Below are 23,395 nucleotides of genomic sequence, written 5' to 3' on the forward strand. Positions count from 1 at the left end.
ATGAATATGGGAAATTTCGGGAGCCACTCCACAACTATGTTATATCCAAATTTGTGTTATCATGGGGTGCAACACAGTGAGGTTGCTCTGTGTATGTGTTATATATATAAAAAAAAAAAAATATATATATATATATAAACTAACCACAGACACACAAAAACAGGATGATTAGGCAGAATTCAATAGAACTGACAGCACTAACAGTATAATAAATGGAAGTGGTTATATGTCATAGAATTAAGGGTTGGCTAATCTTTAATTTGTACTCTTATGTTGCTTAGATTTTACAGATGTAATAAAATGAAATAAACTAAATTTATTGAGGACATATTTTACCTTTGTCCGAATTTTTCCTGTAAGCATGTGTTCATTTGTCTTCTATCTTTATACAGATTTTGCATGAAAGAAACTGTAATTCATTCCATTCATTGTAGTGAGAACCATAAAATGCTAATGCTTAAAGATATTCATTATGGCAAATGTTACAAAATGTTCCAAATGGCTTAATTTCAGAGATATTCAAAGAGGTTGATGCATGTGTTTTTATTTCAGAACAGTTATGCCAGTCCATTGTTCATCAGAAAACAACACCAGGTAAGTGATGTACCATTTTTAAACAAATGCTATACATAAGATGTAATAACAATAATAACATTTTTTAAAATGCTATACAGAAGGCTTAACTCTGCAATATGTTATATTTCTCATGGTTTTATGTTTTTGCTACAAGTCCTAATTAGATTGTTGAATCAGTCATTTATTAATGCCTTTATTCATTTGTGTACCATTTCTGTGAATAAAGAGTTATCTTTTGAAATTAATACATTTTAATTACAAATATATTCAGGCATTCACAAATTAGTGCACGTCATTATAGAGAAAACTTTCTTAATGGCTGAGGCCTATGCCAGTGGATGACAGTTCACACACCTTGCAGTAGACTTGGTCAGGTGTCTGATGGAATTGTGAATATGCAGTTAAAACTACACTGGATAAGTAATTCATCTACAAATGGCTTCATGTAAATCATTTGACTCATCAAGGCAAAAAACGGTGAGTCAGAATCCAAACCTGTGAGTCTTATTCAAGCCGATGATCAATTTTCAGTAGTTTTTAAAAAATAATTATATTGTTTAAATACACAACAAAAATATTAGTTACATAATGTGACTAAAGCCAATAAGGCAGTTCCCATGCCAGAAGTATCTGAACATTCTATATTTGTTAAAAATCTTGTTGATGGTTTCATGTCATCAGAAACAATCTGAGTATATATGACAAGGCATTTATTGTTGGCTGTGTCAGTGTTTTCATCTGCCATTGCTGTTACAAATGACGAATTTTGCAGGTCACATATAAGACTGTCCTCAACAGCGTTATATAGGCTCTCAAGTAACTCTGAACAGGTAGTAGCCGAGTCATACTGATTGGCAGAATTCTTTAAAATGCCAATGGCATCAAGTTCTTCAGCTGTTGTGTATTAAATTAAAAAGAGATTTGTATTTAAAAAAGGTATGTCTTCTGCACTCAGCCAATGTACACACTTAAGTAGCACTTTCACTGCTATGTCTTGTTTGGAAGAATGTTGTTGTAAATCTGCATTCAAATCTGCCTGGTGTAGCACTTTCACTGCTGTGTCTTGTTTGAAGAATGTTTTTGTAAACCTGCATTCAAATCTGCCTGGTGTTGTGGACCTTCAATCAGCAGTTTGTGTTCTGGCAACTCAGCATGCCTTGCCAGTGTACTATTCTGAAAGTTATTGGTTTTTGCTAGTTTTGGTCATGGAGTTCTTTTTTTAACCTTTGTACATAAATGGCAAAACATAAAGATGTCATCACTGTCACATTCTTCATGCGACTTAACTTCTTTCTGAATGTTTTCAACCATTGCTGCACCAATTACGTTTTATCTTATGAGTAACCATCTTTGGACGGTGAAGGCTCCACTAGTTCGATAACAATACTATTGTCATCGGTTGGTCATAAATTTGGTCCAAAAGATAATTTCATCTGTTTTGGATCCGTTTAAACTTTTTTTGCCTTGGACTCCATTTTCCCTCGAACACTGACAGTATCTTGGAACAATGCAAGGCATACAATTGCAAGGCATACAATTGAGCAAATGGAAATTGTTGCTTCATTGCATGATAAAGGTGCACATTAAATAATAGTTTCTTGTGAGAATCACTTAAAAATCATGTGTTTATTTTCGGCCTCTTTCTTGGGAGGGATGATTATATGGTTCTAACATCCTGTTACTACAAATGATGTGACAGTGACAGGTCACATAAGGTCAGCTCCATGCCCCACGCTTAGTTTATGATAACATTAGCACAACAAACTGATATGCGTGTGTTTTCCTTGTTTGGGAGAGTTGAAATGTAGCCATTGAAGCAGTTAGAACAAACCATAATTTTGTGTTAATCAGCAACACATAATATTTAGGTGTGTCAATTTAAGTACCATCAACCATATTTAGACCAAACCTTTGTTATCTGTTAATCAGTAAAACATCACATTGGTGTGCTCAGTTTACATACCGGCGATGATTTTTGTGCATCAAATCGGAAAAGTCTGTGTATTTGACGCATAACGTATTGGTAGATAAAACGCTGCCGGATTTGGATTTGGGGAGCTTTCAATTGTCCATAGCTTTGTAATATAAGTTTGACATTATTCATTTATAAGTTTACTTGACTATAAGTCAATCCACCCCCACCCCATTTCAGAATTTACTTCGCATCTCAGTTCATGAAGTTACGGCAGTTGCTACAAACATTTAATTTGAGTAAAAGTGTTCTTGGACATTATCCATGCAGTGGGATGGAGATACAAGTCCACTTTTCCAGCTTTTGTCTGAGAGATCTTTCATGCTAAATGGTTCAGCTTGATCAGGTGGGACATATAGTCGTGTCACAACAGGTTACCTTCTCTGGTCATTTGACAGCTTCATAAGGACACTGGATTTGGAGGAGAGAAAAGTTTTCCAGAGGACCTGGGACTGGATATGATCTCCAGGGTAAGGGGATGTGTCTCACTCAACCTGTTACTTAATCTCTTAAGTTATTATGATCAAGTAACATACTTGAAGAAGAAACCAATTTTTTCTAGCAAGATGTTTGTTCAATGAACTTACATGGTCATAATACACATACTTGGGGCCCCGAGTGGCCGAGTGGTCTAAAGCGCTCTCCATTATGGATCACTGCCATCTCACCTCTGTCTGCGTGGGTTTGAGTCTCGGATTCAGCCTATGTGGGTATGTGAGAAAGCTTGCCAGTAGCTTCTCGTGGGTCGGTGGTTCTTTCCGAGGTTTTCCCGGGTTCTTCCTCCACCATTAATACTGGCCGCCATGTATAGCCTATCGTGTGCAGAAAAATGGTGTTAAACTCTACAACAACAACAACAACAATACACATACATCATCACAGTTGCCTCCCAAGTTACATGTAGAGCATGCCTTCTGCTCCATTAGTGACTGAAGTATTCATGGGGTTTGGTACCAGTCCCATAACAAAGCAAGATCACTATCACCTATTTGAATTTGTGATGTAGTAGTTCTTCTAAAGTATTAGTTAACTAGAAAAAGTTTTCATAACCACTTGAGCTGGTGGACCAGTCAGAACCAGATTTTGTCTGGAGTTCCATTGCACACTCCTGCATCCCACGTATTTCTGTACTTTTGACATGTCAAAGATTCAGGCTGGGACACTCACTTGGTGTTATAAAGGATAGTTTTCCAGGTCTTATGGTTCCAAGAAGAGGCAACCCTTAAATAAACATTTTGGAAATGAGGCAAGTATTGTTAGATCTGCAAGGTTATGTCAACCAGCTAAGGAGTCATTATGTCATGGTCTTCTTTTGTTGGTGGTAGTGTACCTCAGGCAACAAGGAGGGCTTTACCCTTTGTGTTTGCTATATTCTGGCAACAAAATATCCTGGCCGATAATCAGTCCATGAGAGCCATTGTAGTCCTGAAAGAATTATTACTGCACCAGTCTATAGCAGGGTTAATGTTCAGACTGCAGGAGAGAACCTTGGTGGACTTGTTCACAATTAGACTGAACAACAAGCTCCCCATGTATGTTTTTCCAGTCCTAGATCAAAGGGCTGGGGCAGTGGAATCCTTTAGTCTAAGGTAAAATTTTATGGTTGATTATGCCTTCCCACATTTCGGAATGATGCTGCAAATTGTTCCACAAATTCAGGATGCCCCCATTCCAATTCCTTCTGCTAACTCCATTGTGGCCCCAATAATTATGATTCATAGATCTGGGTCTGTATCAGTAAAATATAAACCTTCTTGATATCAGTATAGAAATAAGCTTTATAGCAATCATGCTGATCTAGCAGTATGTAATTTTTAATATATAAATAGAAATGTTATTTCATATTAATAGAGAACTAAGGTTATGCACATATTCCATTTCAAAATTTGAAATCATAATTACCAATAACAAAACATTTACACTGACGTGTTTGATATCTTTCTGCATGAAAATATGAAAATTTATGTGTTAAATTCACAAATGAATTTCATAGGTTGCTTTGAGACTTTATTGTCCAATAATTTATATATATTAACAGTTTAAAGACCATAATTAATTTAAGTCTAATTAATTTTCTTACATATGTGCATTCATTTTCATTTCTCGGGCAAAAGAAAATCAAATATATCCTGTCATGAGTTGGAAATGGAAAATTTACAACTAGATAATAACAGAATGTTCTAAAAAAATATATAATTAGAGAAAAAAATGTTGAAAATGGATAAGGAAACTGCAAAGTTGTGTTTGGAAATTGAAATTCTCCAGTTGGAAAAATTACTGGTTATAGAAAAATTTAAATCACACTTTGATATTGTTGTTCCTGAGCATTAATTTTGAGGTATGTTATGTTAATTAAGATTCTGTTCACTGATGGTTCAAGAGTTGCCGTATATAGGTCAATAATAATAGGTGTTGGTCTTGAGGATTCAGTGTCATTTGCAGCACATTATAGGCTATACATGACAGCCAATATGTTAAGTGGAGCAAGATTAACAAAAAAATCTAGCAACAACCACCAATCCATGGGAAGCTACTGTCAAGCTTTTTTATATACCCACATAGGCCAAGTAAAACTAAAACCCATGTGGAGATGTAAGATGTCAGTGATCAAGACATTTGAGAATACTCGCTGTCTGCAAATTCAAACAAAAGTGACATGGTTCGTAATCTGCTCCCACTCCCAATTCCATGCTAATTATCTTAACCCAGCAGCATGTTCAGCATAAAGGATACCTTCCAAACATGTTCCATGTGCATAATGAATATAATGAAGTACTTCACTCATCATTTAATAACCAATTTTACACAAAATTTCTACATTGAATTTGATCTTGTCTACTTTTGTCAGTTTTAAAGCTACACTACCGGTGTGTCACATGATGAAATATGTTACATTCAGATCTTACTGGCAGTTACTGCTTGTTCTGGTCAAGGTTAAATAATAAGTACTAATTAGCAATCAGTGTACCTTATCCCTGCTAGACAGATGGGAAATACTAGCAAAGCAACAGAGAACTTTGCTCTAAAGTCACTGATATATGAAGTACTTAACAGAGATGCTGTCAGAATGTGTGATTGCGTGAATCGTGCAAAATATGTATGAATTAGCACATCTGAAGAACAGTGATGTGCAGTAACTCCTGCAGATTAGTTTTGAAAGTCCAGCTCGACGAAGTATACCATTTTTATTTAACCATTCTTATCGTGACATCTGTTTTTCAGGTAACTGTTTACACATTTGGGGCTTCAGGCATGACAACAATGGTTATTAAACTAAATTTGATTGGCACATTGTACTCTGGAATAAGCATTGTGGCATAATTTTAACTTTCCATGAAGGAAGTTTTACAGATGTGTGTATAAAATACAGGCCACCTAGAAAACCCAAAATGTCTGATTCCCAGTGTGGTACATTATGTTTTCATTTGCAGAATACTGGCCTGGCTGGTGATAGTGATGATGACAATAAAATTTAAATATATGAAGTATATTGGATTATTGGAGCTGGGACATTGTTAATGGGGATACCAATGAGTGATTTTGAACCCGAAAATGGCATTAAATAAGAGTCAGATGTACAGGTTGGATGGACAAAAATAGAGGGCATGACGGTCTGTCTTCCTTACAGATGTGTTTAGAAATTTAGTGTAGAAATAGCAGTGTGAGTGGGTGATTTGGATTTTTAATGTAATTTTAACATTTTTCAGTTATATCACTACAATGTCTGCAGTGTGACAGTTTTATTGTGATGTCTAGCACTGGGGCATCATGCCACAGACATATAGCATGATGTTCTGCCCAGTCACATTATCCTGACACCAGGTCGACCAGTCCTAACACTAACCTCTTAATGCTGAGTGCCAAGCAAGACAACTGTTAGTACCATATTTGTAAGTCTTTGGTATACTTGGCCAGGGATCAAACCTATGACCTCTCGCATCCAAGGTGGATGCTCTAACCACTAGACCACCAGAGCGCAGAAAAGGCAGAATACTGAGCCTAATTAAAATACAGAGAATTTAAAAAGTAGAATGCACTTTTCATTTTTGTATCGATCAGTTTAGCCATGTGAATCATATGCTACAAAACCATATATCCATATCAGAGTTAAGATAAACTGAATAAATAAGGATGAAAAAAAATGAAATTAAGAAGTAAAGATATATATTTTGAATACCTTGGTATACACAAGCAGATTATCGCATTGATTGACTACAAACCCTAATACAGCATTATGGAAAATATAAGAAATCTTGCATAGTAGTCAGTAAACTACTGATTCAAGAAGTAAGTTTGTGTTATTGGAAAATTCTGTTTTGGAACAGATGTGTCCAAAAGATAATATCTGTGAGCTCTGGGAAATTCTATATAACAGCCACAAAGATCAGTTTCTCAACATCTTCATGCTGACAAAGCTAGCTATATAAAGGCTCTTCAGAAGGAAGCACAGAAATATATTCATGCACAGATAAGGAACAGAGTATGCTCAGAAATAATTTATAGATTAATACTTAAACAACTAGAGATGACATCTTTTAAAAATTTTGATTTCAGTAGAGCTCTAAAAAAGTGGAGTACTGAAGTGTTATGTAAATATTGAGCCATGACTGTTTCCTCCTTCCCCCTCCTTTTCTACTCACCCATTATGTTGACAAAGGGTGAAGTCCCACTTAAGATAAAATCTTGGCAGCATCTCTCCTTAAGTTGTATATGGGGAACAAATTTCGCATTTCTCATTTTATGCAGAGATATTTAACCAGTGAATCAAAGTGCTGATGGAATAAATAAAATTACCACAAAATCAGAAAGGGGGCAGATTTCAGACATATGAAGTTTATCACTTTGTGTAAAAAATTAAAAAATTATAGAATAGGACTGATTGCTGTCAGTAGTTTTCCTTCTTCATTAATAAATACAAGTACCTGTGGCCACATCAATCTTTTGCATTTGCAGGAAGTACAGTGTGATAGATTTTGTTGTTATTCATCCTCATTCCCATGCCTAAATTTGTTCTAGTGACATTTTCTTTGCACAAGTATATTGCTTTATTTTTTCTATTTTGAAGCCAACATCATAATGTCTTCCAGGTTTAAGTTAGACATGAAAGTGCAAAACAAAGGGCCTGGTGGCTAATGTGAGCTAAATGGAGCCATCATTAAATGGCCTAGAACACTGAATAAAACTCACTGACAACAAGTCATCTGTTTGAAAGTATTCTTGTCATTAGTGAGAATTGCACATAAATATATCATAACAATATCTATGTCTGTAATCTGCATACTGGAAATACAACCAGCATGTTAACATACATAAAGGGGTACCACCTATCTTTCAAAGATGGAAAGGCCATCAAGTGTATTGATATAAATCGTATCGCAGGCTATGTATTGTGAATTGTATCGATATGTGGCACAGTTGTATCTTTTCACCCCTAGTCCCAACATATGAGTATTCTCCAGTTTCATTAAATGCATCATCTATTTCAGCAGGAATATTATCACCCATTTCAATAACAATATTGTGCAACACAGCACATGTGGCATTTATGACTGCAGCATTATTAGGGGCAACTCTTAAACCATCATATAAACAGTTGAATCTGCATTTCTGTTCCAAAAGTCTGTTATATTTTTACTCTTGTTCTTGAAATGTTTTTTCTGCATCATTGTTTGGGGCTAAAAAGGGTGTCATGAAGAAGGAACTACATGGATACCCAGAATCCCCTAAAATCAGGCCATCATATTTACCTGAAAATGAAAATAATATCCATTCAATAGAAAGTCCACTTGTTAAGTTTTATGTTAAGTCGCTGATTTTTATATTTAATGGAATGATACCAGATAAGTGTAATTGTAATTCTAAATTGGAAGATAACTTCCACCTTCCACAAAACACAAACTTAGATCTGGAACACTTATTTTTAAATGAAAGCATGGTATGAACACTAATCTTTGGAATTTCAATGTATATATAATAAATTTATTACCCAATTTACCAAAATAAAGTTATCCATATCGCATTTTAAAATTTTAAACTGCAATAATAATAATAATAATAATGAAGTACTGTGATATTTTTGCATTTTATCACATAATTATTTTAATCATTTTGTGCAATAATGTGGTTGCATGTTGGTCAATGTAATAACACTCACTGTTGTAATAACTTAAATAAAATTAAACTAATTTCAATTTCATCACCTTATATTTGGTAAGCAAAGTTTGCTATTTTTTTGTACCTATACAGACCATGTAATATGTTCATCTGGCTTAAAGATTAATTGTATTGCTATCATTTAATATGCAAACATTATTTTTAAAACATTATATTAATTAATTATATACACCATACCATTTTCAAAATTATGATGTAGAATACTGTCTCAGAATATCATGAGTGGATCAAGGCCACTTGGCAACACAGTTTGTCATTTTAAATTTGGCATCACACACCATATGAAATTTAATTAAATTCAATTTGATCATATATGAAAAGAGGTTATAGTGACATTTTTAATTAAAAAATAACAACAGACTAATATTCCTTTTACATATAAAATTTTTATCACATCTGAAATGACCATAAAATTGATTCAAAATAATAATTTCTTTAGTAATCATTTCTTTAATATGATATATCATTTTAACTTAATATTCCAACTGGAATGTATTATTATCATCATTACATAATAATTTTTTTTTTTAATTCAGTGGGTTAATGACACTCTATGGCATTATTAACTATCATAATTTTACTGTATATTTCATAATGGTAATGGTTATATTACAGTTTATGTATTTACTGTTTCCAGTTTTATGTATCAACCAAAGCAGTTATTGTATGAGGTCCATTAGTACTAAATGTATCATTACTTACTACTATCATAATTCTTACAAGCTTTCCTTGAAAGACTAATGCCTGTACTTATTTCTAAATTTTGACATTGTATCATGTGCCATTTGCATACTGTTATGCACTTACATTGAATGAAATACTGCAACTCCTGAATCATAATTGCATCATGATTTATATTATCACTTTAATGACAACAGTGTAAGGAAATATAAAAGAAATTACATAATCAAATATGAACATTCAAGGAGTGAAAACCTTTATGTTAACAATGAAAGGAAATATAGAACAAATTATAATCAGATATGAACATTCAGTGAGTGAAAACCTTTTATTTTGTCATAATCCTGTTCTTTTTCTGTATGTGCAGTGATTTTGACAAATGTTCCATCAGTGGACCTAATCACAGAAAAAATCCTACGTATGGAAAATAAACATAATTTGGTCAATGGCGATAAGTAATGATTCTCACAACTTGCAGCAATTAAATGATATATTAAAGATATACATGTCATAATGATTATGGGGGGTAGGAAGTTGTACAAACTTCATATATATATATATATATATATATATATATATATATATATATATAGTGAGAGAGAGAGAGCAGCTTGAAGTGAGATGTCTGTTTACAATAGTTGTTTACAATATACTGTTTAAATCTTTTCTATTGCATTGCATTCTCAAATGAATCAACTATAACATTTGTGCACCTACCAAGATAGCAAGAAACTATAACATGTCAGTCTAATTTATAGATATCAGTGTCTGTGTGGTTATTTTGTTACACATCTGTTTATCTGTACTTATGTGGACCAGAAAAAGATTCATACTTGTACAGATTGATATGGATAGACATGATAAGTATCCTATTTGTTATAAAAATATTGAGATTGAAATATGCATAGCAATATTTGTATACACCACTTAACTAAGCATCACTAAGTTAATTTATATGAGAGACAATTATTTTTTAAGTCAAATTCAAATATATCTTTGTGTGTGTATGTATGTGTGTATATATATGTGTATAAATATATATATATATATATATATATATATATATAATAAGTATGGCTATGATAGAATTATATCCCATCAAATAAATTTTTATATATAAATAACTACTCATCCATTTACTTATCATTATAATCCGCTATTTTAGCATCTGTTTATCCATCCATGTAACCATTTATGCATTGAGGATCAACCATACATGTATAATAATGATAAGATGTGATGTTGTAGTAATTGTAAGGTTTATTTCTGGTCTGATGACACTAATCAGAATGTATACATCCTTAACAAAGTTAATAGTATAAATTTAAGAATAAAATTATAAAATATATAAATTGATGAGTAATTTGATATTTGTAACAAAAAAATATTAATTTTCCACCTGCAGGAATAATAATAATAATAATAATGTATGAATTGCACTATATAGAATATTTAAAAATTGTAATGAAAATAGTATCAAAGATTATACACTCGCATATTGACAGTGTATCTCTTTCAGTGCTCCATGATATTCCGTTAACCTTTTCACCGTTCATGTACAGAGGTATTGGTTTGCGTGTTATAATGTATTTGTATAATTTTAGAGAAGGGGAGGAGGTCACTAACATAAATGCAATAAAGCAGCTTCTTAGGATACGTACTTATCAGCTATTTTGTAGAACTGTTGTTTTACCATTGCCATCATCACTTGGAAACTTTATGTGCTGGCAAGCCAGAGACTCTGTGGCTCTTGCAACTCTGATTACAACACGGCAAATAGGTGTTTAATGTAATGATGTTTACACAAAGAATGTAGTCCAGCCAGGGCCATGATGTGGGTCAGTTTCAAGGTCAGTTCATTGGACACACACACTAAGTTGGATTAGCGATCAGCCAATCGGAGACAAGGGTCTGCTGTGCTGAGGTAGCCAACAGCAGTCATTCACTTTACAAGTGATCAGCATCCAGAGTGGTCTGTTTTTGTTTTTGCATCCTCCACTGCCCCAACCACTGCCTGCAGTTCTGTTACATCCCTTCGCCTGCGGGTCTTATGATTAACATTCCACCAGCATACTAATTCCACTATCTCTGGAGGTGGCAACCAGACCCCTCATACTAATAGGCTGCTCTTGCCGTATCTTCTCCAGTGGTATTTGCTACTATTGTATCATCGGACATTCTGTCCCCAATCCACTTGACTTACAGACACAACAAATTTTGTCAACTCTGCCACAATACTGCAGCAATTCTGCCTTAATAGTTATGTCAGTTAATCATACTAGTGAGTCTGCCTCAAAACATCAGCAATTCTGCCTGGACATCAGTCATACTGGCAATTCTGCCTCATAGATAGGGCATGTTGGCTATTTGGTCCTGACATCAGTCATACTGGCGATTCCGCCTCATAGTTACTGCATGCTTCTTTACCATCTTACCACAACTAACCTCATGCAGTGGAGGGTGAGAAGGGGAGGTCACTAGCATAAATGCTATAAAGCAGCTTCTTAGGATACGTACTTACCAGCTATTTTGTAGAACTGTTTTTTTTACCATTGACAGTTCATCATCACTTGGAAACTTTATGTACTGGTGAGACAAAGGCTCTATGGCTGTTGCAACTCTGATTACAACACAGCAAACTGTCAGCTGCGATAACCTCATGCTGTCCCGATCAGCCATACATGGGCTCCACTTGCAGAATATTTAAGAGTACAGAGCACCTGACATTGCAGTGTAAATGATTTAGACCAGTTGGTTAATGTTGATAGGAAACGTTCCAAAATTGATACCAGAAATAAAATTGTATGCTTTCTAAATCTAAATCTTTGGAAGCATTCGAAATCACCCACATCTTGTAAGGTTAGCCTTTGCCTAGTTCTTTTGACCCTTTCTTTGTCATCTACATAGGTGATGTGCATATGTTATTTTTGAGTGTATTTCTTAAGTTAGGTAAGACGTTATCTCGTCTATTTGAGTGTAATACTCAAGTGGAGTTGAGTGGTTTCCTCATCTTAGATTAGTAAATCACAATCTGAGGGCACACTCATGTATTTGAGGGAAAACTCATATTTGAGTGTGAGTGTGGATTTGAGGAGTTTTGTGAATATGTGGCCTGCTTGACCTGTTGGTAGACCAACCCAGGACATTACCTCAAAGGAGGGGCCTGTACTTGCAGAATAGGGGGTCTCCTCTCCACAAAAGCCCAACAGTTTCTTCACATTCATGCTTGGCTCATCTCCTGTGATCATTTCTTCAGGACAAATGTTTGAGCAAGGTTGTCAGCTGTATCATCTAGGCTAGATGATCCACATCCAAGTTCTATGATGCAAAGTAAAGAATCTTAAGATTTGTGCAGTATGAAATGCATTGATCCTACCTGTCCCTCTCTGAGTACTGTTTCAGATTTTCTTCTCTTCCTGTTTGGTTTCAGCTATTAAGGGTTATAGGACAGCCCTGTCTAACATTCTGAGTTCTCAAAGGATCTAATTATTGGTTCGAACCCTCATCTTTATGATCTTATTAAGTATTTTCATTTGCAGAAGCCGGTATCTTTCTCACTAATGCATAAATGGAATCTCGTGCATTTTGTGGGCTTTGTCAAAAAACCCATATGAACTATTCAGTAAAATTTCTTGTTAGAACCTTACTCTTAAAACTGAAGAAGTGAGCTTCATATTTTGTCTATAGAGAAAGATTTTTATGGTTTGAGGTTAATTATTAATTATGTTTCTCCATTGTCAACTGACTTTTTTTGTGTGAGTTACCAGTTTCTTTGGTTAGCTCACCTCCCTCTTGAGATCCCAAGGCTTAGTTATATCTGGACTTAGGATGATCAAGATAAACTTTTCTGAACAGTAAAGGTATTAAGTTTCTTTATGGCCTCTGCAAAAAGTAGAAAAAATGAATGGAAGTGTCTCTTCCTACCTATTAGGAGCTCCACTGATATCTTGGCATCCACCATTTTGAGGTTGATTGTCCTCACTGTCAAGAGAGCTTATCAGTCCCTCACAGAGAGGGACTTTTCATTCATGAGAATTATATCCCATGGGCTATTGCACCTTCACTGGCCTATCTTAATCATTACCACAAAAGTATGTTGTATGAGCCACATTTTAGCATTCAGAAACAGTCCCTCACAGAGAGGGACTTTTTATTCATGAGAATTATATCCCATGGGCTATTGCACCTTCACTGGCCTATCTTAATCATTACCACAAAAGTATGTTGTATGAGCCACATTTTGGCATTCAGAAACACTTACTCCTTTTACTTTATAGTCTTTAGCATTCCAGGGTGAAGGCATTTTTTCCTTGGGCCCAGTAGTTAAGGTGCAAAAAGTGCGCTAATCTACCTCCAGCTTGAAAAACTTATGGAATCAGACAATTTATTCCATATCAGTTCCATAAGTACTTCACAGCAAGTTAAAATAACATATGGAATAAAGTTGCAACTTTAATCCATAAGCACTTTTGTCCATATGGAAAGCAGGCTCATATATTATAGCATCATGGAAAATTCTCTCTGAAGAATTAATAAATGAAACTATCTGATTCAAATAGAAATATTGGTGGGAGTTAGAGTGCATGTATATGTCAGTGTAGCTGATGTGGAAGGATGAATATACATGTATACTCATATAAATTTGAAGAAACACATGTATGTCAGTTTTCTTTAATTTATTTCCTCAGATGTTTAAAAACAGACAAAGACATGACCCAAAAAAGTAGAGAAAATGTAAACATGATCAGAAAATTAATATCTGGTAGTACAAGCATAGATGAATCGTTGGACTTTGGGCTTGATCTGATGTTTATTCTGAAAAGTAATTTTTTTGGCTTCCTGTTAAAATATTTTCAACAAAAATCATACCCTAGTGAAAATGTGACTGAAATTTCAGCAAAATCACTGAACATTTCTTGACATTCACTCCAATGTCCTTTTTCAGCAAAATTATGGTATTTTAGGAGATTTTTCCAAAATTTCTGAAAATATCAGTGGGAATTTGTGATTGGAATTTCACTAAGAGTTTGTCAAAAATTCTAAAAATATGGTGATATTTTGTGATTGTAATATCACTGACATTTCAGTAAAACAATATCACTAAGATATAATAAATTTTTTTTGTTTTGTTTCTTGTACAATTTGAATGATTTTCAGCAGCATTTATATTTCCTGTTTCTGATAGCTGTAACTGTATTGTTTATTTTGGGCAAAATAACTTCTTTCCACATCTTTCCTTGTTATATTTCTTTACCAAATTTTGTTGTTGTTGTTGTATTTTTGTTTAACTTAAACTGGATTTAACTGCCCTCAAGTTTTCTTGTTTTCTTGTTTTAAGTCAGAATTTCACTTTTCTCCTGACCTGAATCTGATTTTCCTCGATACGGACCCTTTTTTAATGTCATCTCCGAAACTTTTTTAAAACAATGCTCTATCTGGTCCCAATGAGCTTTCTAATAAGTATTTGTTCCGTTTATTATTTAAAGGATGATCTCTGTAAAGAGCTTTCTGATTGGTCAAAATTTTGTACTTGCCCAATGAATCATTGCGTAACGGAAACTGGTGGGAATGCTAAACATGGCGATTCAAATTTTCGAGCGGGATATGAGTTTGAATAACCTTCTGAAAAATGTGCGGCAATGAGAATAGCTTGAATGCAAAGTCGATGGGAATGTAATTGGTCAGTCTGTATGAAAACTGAATGCCATGACTAGCATTTTGCTTTTTGTGCCATAAAGAGCTTTGCAGTAGTCCCTAACATGCTAAATAGGACAAGGAATTGAACCAGGATGATTTCAAAGTTATATAACTCAAAACTGATTAACTTCCAGAATGAATTTAAGGAGGTCAACATATAGATCACTGGTGGGAATTGTTGGAAAATACCCATGTCTATCAAAGATCGTCATATCTTTGCGGAATTTTCTTGGCCCACATGTAGAATCATCTTTCAATATTGTGAGGCATTGTTGTGTATATTATCAAAATATTCTAGGTGTGTTGGAATTCATTGTAAAATATGAGTAATTGTATCATGATAAACATTTGTCATGGCTGCTTATGGAACAAGGACTAATTCAAGAGACCACATCTGCATTATAGTTTGTACATTAATCAAAACTCAAGTCTGCAGTACAAGTGACATATGGCAGGCTCCTAGCATTTCTTTTCATGTCTCAAATGGATGCTTTTCTGTAATTTTGAATTATTTTCACAGTTGAATTTTTCAATGCAGATTAATATTTTATATTTTATATATGTTTATGTGTTCACAGATGCCTGTGCATATATTCAGGTTTGATACTTTGATTTTTAAAATCACTTAATTATTTAGTGTCAAGCCAGATTCTTCACATCATGTTGTGTATACTGTATATATTGTACATGACAGATAGAAGGCTTCAAAGTAGATTAGTTCTGTAACTAATTAAGTTACCTTCTCTAAATAAAATCATTATTATTATTATTATTATTATTATTATTAGTATTATTATTATTAACTCCCATATCTCTTGCCTTGGATGTCATATAATTACAACATCTGTATATTTTTTTTCATGCACACTTAATATCACCTTGGTTAATAAAGTCCTGTTTAATTTATATCCATTATTAATTTGAAACCTTCTAAAGTGTCTGAAAAACTACTGAAACTTTAATAAAATACTAAATAATGATCAAAATTTTAGTGAAATCTCACAAAAATTTTAGTCAAATTTTTTGTGAAACCTCACAAATATTTCAGTGAAATTTTAGTGAGATCTCACCACAGTTTCAATGAGCGTTTTGGTCAAAATATTTGTGAAATCTTACCAAACTTTTCAGTGAAATGAAAAAGACTTAAGTGATGCCATCATGGATTAGGTTTTGTATGCAAGAAAGAAAATGAGGACAAGCAAAACCTAAAAGCTGCATAACTTTTAACAAACTTATTCATATTTTCTAGAATAATAACCAGCATTATTATGTACTTTTTTGGATTATTAAAAAATTATTGAACAACCTTTTGCAACTTCAGCTGAATGACAAGCAGTATCAGTGGAGTGTTATCAAAGCCCAAGCAAGACTGAAAAAATGGGATGAAATTAATTTCCTCCTTCAAGTGAAGGTAATTTTATGTCTATTAATGTCATATTATCTATTATATATGCTCATTTCAAACCATGAGACAGTAATTGTGCAATTTGTCTGGTAGAATATTAAACAATGAAAAGTTCACATTTGCTTATGCATGGTATACTATGTAATACTTGTCAGCATTAACAAAATATAACCATTCTACATTATGATTTTGTTGTTGTTGTTGTTGTAGGGTTTAACGCCATTTTTCAGCACAAGATAGGCTATACATGGCGGCCAGTATAAATGGTGGAAGAAGAACCTGGGAAACCCCCGGAAAGAACCACCGACCCACGAGAAGCTACTGGCAAGCTTTCCCACATAACCACATTAGCCGAATCCGAGATTCGAACTCACGCAGACAGAGGTGAGATAGCAATGATCCGTAACAGTGAGCACTTTAGACCACTCGGCCACTCGGGGCCCTGTTCAGCAAATGGAAAAAAATACCAGTCTCATTATGAAGGGAAGTAACTACAGATGGACTTTTGTCTTACAGAGATGTTAATATTCTTCTTTGACAGCAGGAACAGCAGTTTACTTTTGAACATTAAAAAACTTCTTCATCAATTTATTTATACAGCTGAAATCTAGGCAAATATTGCTATATGCCCAGGTTTGTACCCCAACATTCTAAGCCTTCAGTCTTGTCTTCATCAGTGCCAAAGTTTTGTCAGTAAGACAGTGCTTACAGATGAGACATAGTTCTGCAAAACACTTTTTGACTTCAAATACATTACCTGATCATAATACCTTAGAACTACTACTGCATTGCAAATCCCATCATCCCAGGTTAAAAGTTTTTAGATTAATAGCTTAAAGATATTTGCCACCTAGGTGGCAGTCAGATAGGGTGATCTCTCTTGGGTCAGGGATTGGAATCATATCACATGAGTTCTTAAGTTACTACTTCCACTTATGCTGAGTAGCATACTCTCTTCAGACTGAGAGGCCTTGCAATCCACATACAAGCATTCTGGGGCCCCTAGTGGCCGAGTGGTCTAAAGCGCTTTTCATCACGGATCACTGCCATCTCACCTCTGTCTGTGTGGGTTCGTGTCTTGGGCTCATTCAGTGTGGATATGTGAGAAAGCTTGCCAGTAGCTTCTCGTGGGTTGGTGGTTCTTTCCGGGTTTTTTCCCGGGTTCTTCCTCCACCATTAATACTGGCTGCCATGTATAGCCTATCTTGTGCTGAAAAATGGCATTAAACCCTATAACAACAACAACTACAAGCATTCTGGATGTTTTCTACCTTAAAGCAAGTCAGCAGAGCCTTCTCTTCAAAAACGAAGTATATGCCATAATTTCCAACTTTTCAGTTCCTTCTTTCGTCAGTGACAAAGTTTCTGGCTTTTCATTGTCATCACTTTGCCATCCTCACATACTTAGAAACCTTGGTGTGTACCTGCATGGGTCAAAATTGCATCCTCTTTCATTGCTTTAGCTACATTTAAATAGGTGCAGGTCTGATTGTGATTTTGAAAACTCGTGTAATATTGCTTTCACAATTTCTGATACTTTGGTATACATACCGGTAAGTTTTCTGTATTATTATAGCCTTAGCATTCACTTAATACTTATGGACATAATGTTCTGTGATTTTACCTGTAGAGAGTGTCATTTGGCCTTTCTACAGGTAATATTGATATTATAATTTTCACTTTTTAATACTTAAGTATATTTTTACATGCATGTATGGTGTGTACTATAGAAAACTCAATTATATTGCTCAATAGTTTCTGCTTCCATCAGATATGTACAAGTAAGTTTTCTATCTGTCCTCGTTCCCTAAGACAACTGCATAGTCTAAAGTTCCAGTATCAGTTGATTACTGACTAAAAACGGGATCAACTTTCAAATTACTTCCACAGACTGGCAGAGTTACTGACATTATGGGCTGCTTATATCATCAATTACAAAACCCAAGCATCATCCGACTTCTTGCAAAGATATGTTCCCTTGAACTTATGTTAGCTGTTCTACAAAACCCACATACCAGTTATCCATTCAGATACCTCAGCAGTCAACAGAGATATTGTAGCTTTGGGGATGACAAAACCATCCTCTGTACACGTGGACCGGAAGTCTTTTAATGACGCACAACAATTGGTGTGCAGCATTGTGACCATTGGCTCTGTGTTGAATCTAGTATCAATTGTGATCTTTCAACAGGTGTATCTTCTCCCACCACAACCTGCATAAGAGCCCCTGTCATAAACAGAGCTGCTCAACATACAAGCCACTGGGAAATAGACTGCCAAATCTACAACCATTGAAAACCAGTTCTCCTGAACAAAAGTTTACAAGAGGCAGATATAGAGCAATTGTTGTCATCAGCATTTCTATGAGCCTCCTTATCTAAAAAATATCAAATCATCTTCACACTGGTCTTATCACAGATCTGGTAGGGGGAGGCTCCAATTCTTCACTGCCAAATGGGACAAGATATACCCTGACGGCCTATAGACCTGACATTTCATTTCCTAGGGACTCAGATGGGCATACTATAATGGATTCTAAATGCAGACTACACAATCAGTGTGGACTTGGAAGATACGTAACTTCATGTCCCCATTCACACAGCTTCCAGAAAGTTCCTTCAGTATGCCTACAAAGACAGTTTACCAGTTCAGGGCACTCCCAGTTCGACTCATAATCAGTTCTGGGATTTCACTCACTTGATGGACCAGAAAATGGCCCATGTATGGACTGCCTCCATGGCAGCAGCATCTACAAACTGAACTACGTTCTTCATAAATATCAAGTGAATTATATTTTGGAGCAAGACATGACATCACTTGTTATTCTTATTCTCAGCCTTGGTTTCCTTGTCAAGAAGGACACAGCCATCCTCATACCATCTCAGCATTTTATTCATCTCAGTATGGAATTCAGTGCTTAGTAAACAGAGTATATCTTCCTCAGGAATAAGCATTGAAAATCACTACAATGGTGGCTTCTTTACATGGGACAATCTACATGCCAGAGAATTCCTTTGCCTGCTGGGTTTGCTTAATGTAGCAGTGGATTTGTTAGTCCTTGGTTGCCTAATTATGTGCCCATTACAAATGATTTTGTTGTCCAAATGGTCGTCTTGGACCATCTTCTCACAATTCTCTTTACAAATATGACATTTGATCTCAGAAGATGGGGCAACGTCACTTGGATCATGTCACATATACCTCTGCAGTACAACCTCTGGAAATTGCATTCTTTACGGATGTGAATGCATAAGGCTGGGGGCAAACCTCCTTCCATCATTACGGGATTCCATTGGAGTGTGGCTGCCTCAGAATTGACATTTACATATCAAGATTCTCAAGACAAAAGACATTTTGTAAGCTTTTCGTTGGTGGCATGGTAACAGGAGGACCTACGTGGCTAGGGAGTTCTCATTGTGTCTGACAATACCACTCTAGTGACTTGTCTCAAATGGCATGGTGGAGCCATGCCCCAGACCTTTGTTTGCATTCTTGTTTGAGATTTTCTAAAGTGGTTTCAGTGACAAATCTACATCCAAGTTCATCATATTCCAAGCCAACTAAATGTATTAGCAGACTCGTCCCAGAAGAATCTGCTAATACAAATAGAATGTTCTCTTCGTCCCTTGGTTTTTACTCATGTATGTCCCCGATGTGGTTGACCAGTGTTGGACTTATTTGCAACATTGTGGAATGCAAAGTCCCAGCCATTGTGTCACCAGTCCCATTGCGAAGGCTTAGCCAGTCATTGCTCTTCACATTGGAATGGCCTGGTCACATACACTTATCCTTCAACATCTCTGATTCTGAAGGTGATCCTGAAAACAAAAGAATCAGAGGGTCATCTCGTTCTGATTCCCCCACACAAATGGTTACAGTCTTGGATCAGTGACCACATCAACCTTGCAACAGAAATCTCCAGGAAATAGAGATATTCCCTCCTCTGCTGAAGGAGCCACCCCAGCTAGCATTTCATCCCAACCCAGAGTTGCTGAACATGTCCATGCTGATTGTATTAAACAAGTCCTCTGGAACAAACATTTCTCACAACCAGTGATGTTCCTTCATGACTTCTGCTGGATTTGTAGTAGTGAACATTTTTTCCTTTCAAAGCCTCATCCCAGCATATGTAGTTTTTTCTCCATTCATGTGTTCTAGATGTCTCACATGCCTTACAGTACCAGAAATGGTCTCTCCAGGCTAAAGGGCATATATCTCCTCCAACTCCCTACCTATTCTTCTAAGGTATTCTGATCAAGAACATTTAAAAAAGAAACAAATTTTTTCTACTAAATTTGTTTCTTCAATATTACTTACCTGATCCTAATACACATACACCCTCCCCACCTCCCTACAGTTACATCCGTACAGAGAGCATGCCTATGCTCCATTAGTTACTGAACACTCATGGGAGTTGATGCCAATGCCTGTACCAAGGGGAGATCCCTCTAACTGCCACCTAGGTGGGCAGATAACTTTTAGCGTTTGAGCTAAAAAGTTTAAGCCTGGGAGGGCTGGATTAGTGAGGTAGTAGTACTTCTGCTAAGGTATTATGATCAAGTAAAATATTGAAGAAACATATTTTACTAGGATAAATTGTTTTCATAAAAGCAAACTGTGCCATCAAGACATATTCCCAGGCAGTGTTAAAGGGTTTTTGAGACTAACAAAGTGTTTTGAGGTTCCAAGGTGGTTCACTGCACATGATGCCCAAAAATCATCATCAAAATGAGAATAAGCTATATTTTCTTATCATGATATAGCAAATGATTTGAAATTCAGATCTGATTAAAAAGCAAATACCATCTATTTTCTCTGAAGCATTTAATATACTTAACAAACAAAACATGGTAGACTTAGCATTGTCAAATAACATCGCCACACAGGTTTGGGCACATGGTCTCGGCACCACAGACATTAAATTAAAAAAAAATACATTTACTGTCTTCAAAATCCATTGGATAGTGGAATTTTGGCTTAATTATATGCAGTGTTTGCTACTTTAAGTAGTTCACTAGTTGTTTTAAAAGCAATGCAGGTGTCAAATTTTGGTCATCTTTTCACTCATTATGGGTTGGATTATGTGGTTGTTTAAATTTCCCCTAAGATCTTGCTGAATTCACTTAGCATAGAGAATGCCCTTTCAGTATTAACATTGCGGTGAGGGAGTGTCTAACATGCAGTGACCACTTCAGTCAGATTATCAATTTGTAGTTTTCCTGAAGGAAGATGGCAGTTTCCCATATGTGCCCAGAATTGGCTCAGGTGTGTTATTTCATTGTCAAATTGTGGTAGCTCCAGAAGTGATGTAAGTAAATAGTCTTCAGTCTGCTCTAACCAGGAAGCTTGTTTGTCCAAGTACTCCAAACCTAACAGACAGATCTACAACAAAAAATGTCAGTGAGAAGCTACAGTGACTTTCTCAAAGACCTTTATTGATTTGTTAAAATTTTAATTATACAAAGTATGCAATTTTCATGATGTAACTCAACCACATTTGAACACTATTTATAGATCCAACATAACAAGTTTTAATGTTTCTTCTTTGTACATTTTTGGGTAGGAGGAAGAAGGGGGTGCACTAAAAAAGAAATGCCTGTCTAGGAAGGGTGGTCATATACTTTCTTTACCAATAAAATATAACTGTGTAAATGTGAACATGTATCTGTTATTGCCTTTAAATTGATCTGTTTCTCGGCTATAGTCATGCTGAAAAGCCTGGGGTAATTAAAAGTTGGTAGTTTAACAAGATTAAAATAATAAATATTAATAAGAGAACTAACCTGAATGTTGCTTTCAGTGTGTCAAATATATTTTGACTCCTCCTGATGTATATTCCTTTTCTCAGCAAAACTTTGTACAAACTTTCTTGACATGATCATGCAGGGTCCTACTAAATACTGCTTAGCCTGACAAAGCCTGACAAAGCCACACAAAGCCCCACAAAGCCATGCAAAGTCAAATACAAAAATGTGTATTTATATTGATAATTATATTGATGAATAAATTTACCATGCCGAAAGACTAGTTTTCAACATACCGGTAATTATGCAGAATTAAATGACCGAAAATTGGGTGACAGAGTACAAATTCGAAATCGAATAATGACAAAATAATAACAAAGTCTAACAGATTCAAATGTAAACTGTTTATTTCTTTATAAATTGTTCATTTAATTTATTAATGAAAGAAAATGCATTTTTTTGCAATATAGCCTAATCACACAAAGCCAGACAAAGTCGTACAAAGCCTAACAAATCCTCACAAAGCCTGACAGAGTCATAAAAGTCATATTAGACAAGTGTATTTATATTGTAAATTATATTGACAAATAAATTAACCAAACTGAAGGATTAGTTTTCAGCATAATTATGCCAATAAAATTTGGCATCAATGTTCGAATTCGAATAATAGGAAAATCGTATGTAAAATGTTTTTTAATTGATACATTGTTCATTTTAATGATTATCAAAAGAAAATGTAACATTTCAATATGTCCCAATTATACAGCGCCTGACAAAGTCATACAAAGCTTGACAAAGCCTGACAGAGTCGTGTGAAGTCATATTAGCAAAATATTATAAATTAATTTGACGAATAAATTAACCAAACGGAAGGACTAGTTTTCAACATAATTATCAATAATGATAAAATACTGATAAAGTCTGAAAAAAAATATTTGAGATGTTTGTTATTTTATAAACTGGTCATTTGATTGATTATCAAAACATAGGTTGACAAACTCAACAAACCTTTCAATGTTTCATAAGAAAGGCATACACAGCCTTACAAAGTCATACAAAGTGATGATAAAACTGTGTACTATTGTTGTATAGTGTTTTTGCTACATAAATTACAAAGAAAAATGTTGGATTTACTATGCACACCAT

The 23,395-nt window shown here is 35.0% G+C and overlaps 2 protein-coding genes across 4 annotated transcripts in view; one reads left to right on the top strand and one right to left on the bottom strand.

The window, feature by feature from the left end:
* Positions 1-23,395, top strand: part of LOC149805266 (spermatogenesis-defective protein 39 homolog) — a 173,426-nt gene that overhangs the window by 125,048 nt on the left and 24,983 nt on the right. For all 3 annotated transcript variants that reach the window (XM_089948965.1, XM_089948956.1, XM_089948972.1), the window contains 2 exons: positions 553-594; positions 16,422-16,511. In XM_089948965.1, coding sequence (XP_089805091.1) covers positions 553-594; positions 16,422-16,511 — 132 coding nt within the window. The remainder of the gene's footprint in view (positions 1-552; positions 595-16,421; positions 16,512-23,395) is intronic.
* Positions 8,180-9,003, bottom strand: LOC149805269 (uncharacterized). Its single transcript, XM_089951254.1, has 2 exons — positions 8,957-9,003; positions 8,180-8,333 (listed from the first exon to the last, which is right to left on the bottom strand). The coding sequence occupies exons 1-2, from the start codon at positions 9,001-9,003 to the stop codon at positions 8,180-8,182; spliced, it is 201 nt and encodes a 66-aa protein (XP_089807380.1).

This window comes from Sinohyriopsis cumingii, chromosome 2, assembly GCF_028554795.1.
Source record: "Sinohyriopsis cumingii isolate HCF-2022 chromosome 2, ASM2855479v2, whole genome shotgun sequence".
Taxonomy (NCBI): domain Eukaryota; kingdom Metazoa; phylum Mollusca; class Bivalvia; order Unionida; family Unionidae; genus Sinohyriopsis; species Sinohyriopsis cumingii.

Coding starts and splice junctions, on each gene's coding strand:
- LOC149805269 (XM_089951254.1), bottom strand. CDS start 9,003: ATGGTGTGTGATGCCAAATTTAAAATGACAAACTGTGTTGCCAAGTG. Junction 8,334..8,956: donor ACAAACTGTGTTGCCAAGTG/GCCTTGATCCAC, acceptor AAACTTAACAAG/TGGACTTTCTATTGAATGGA.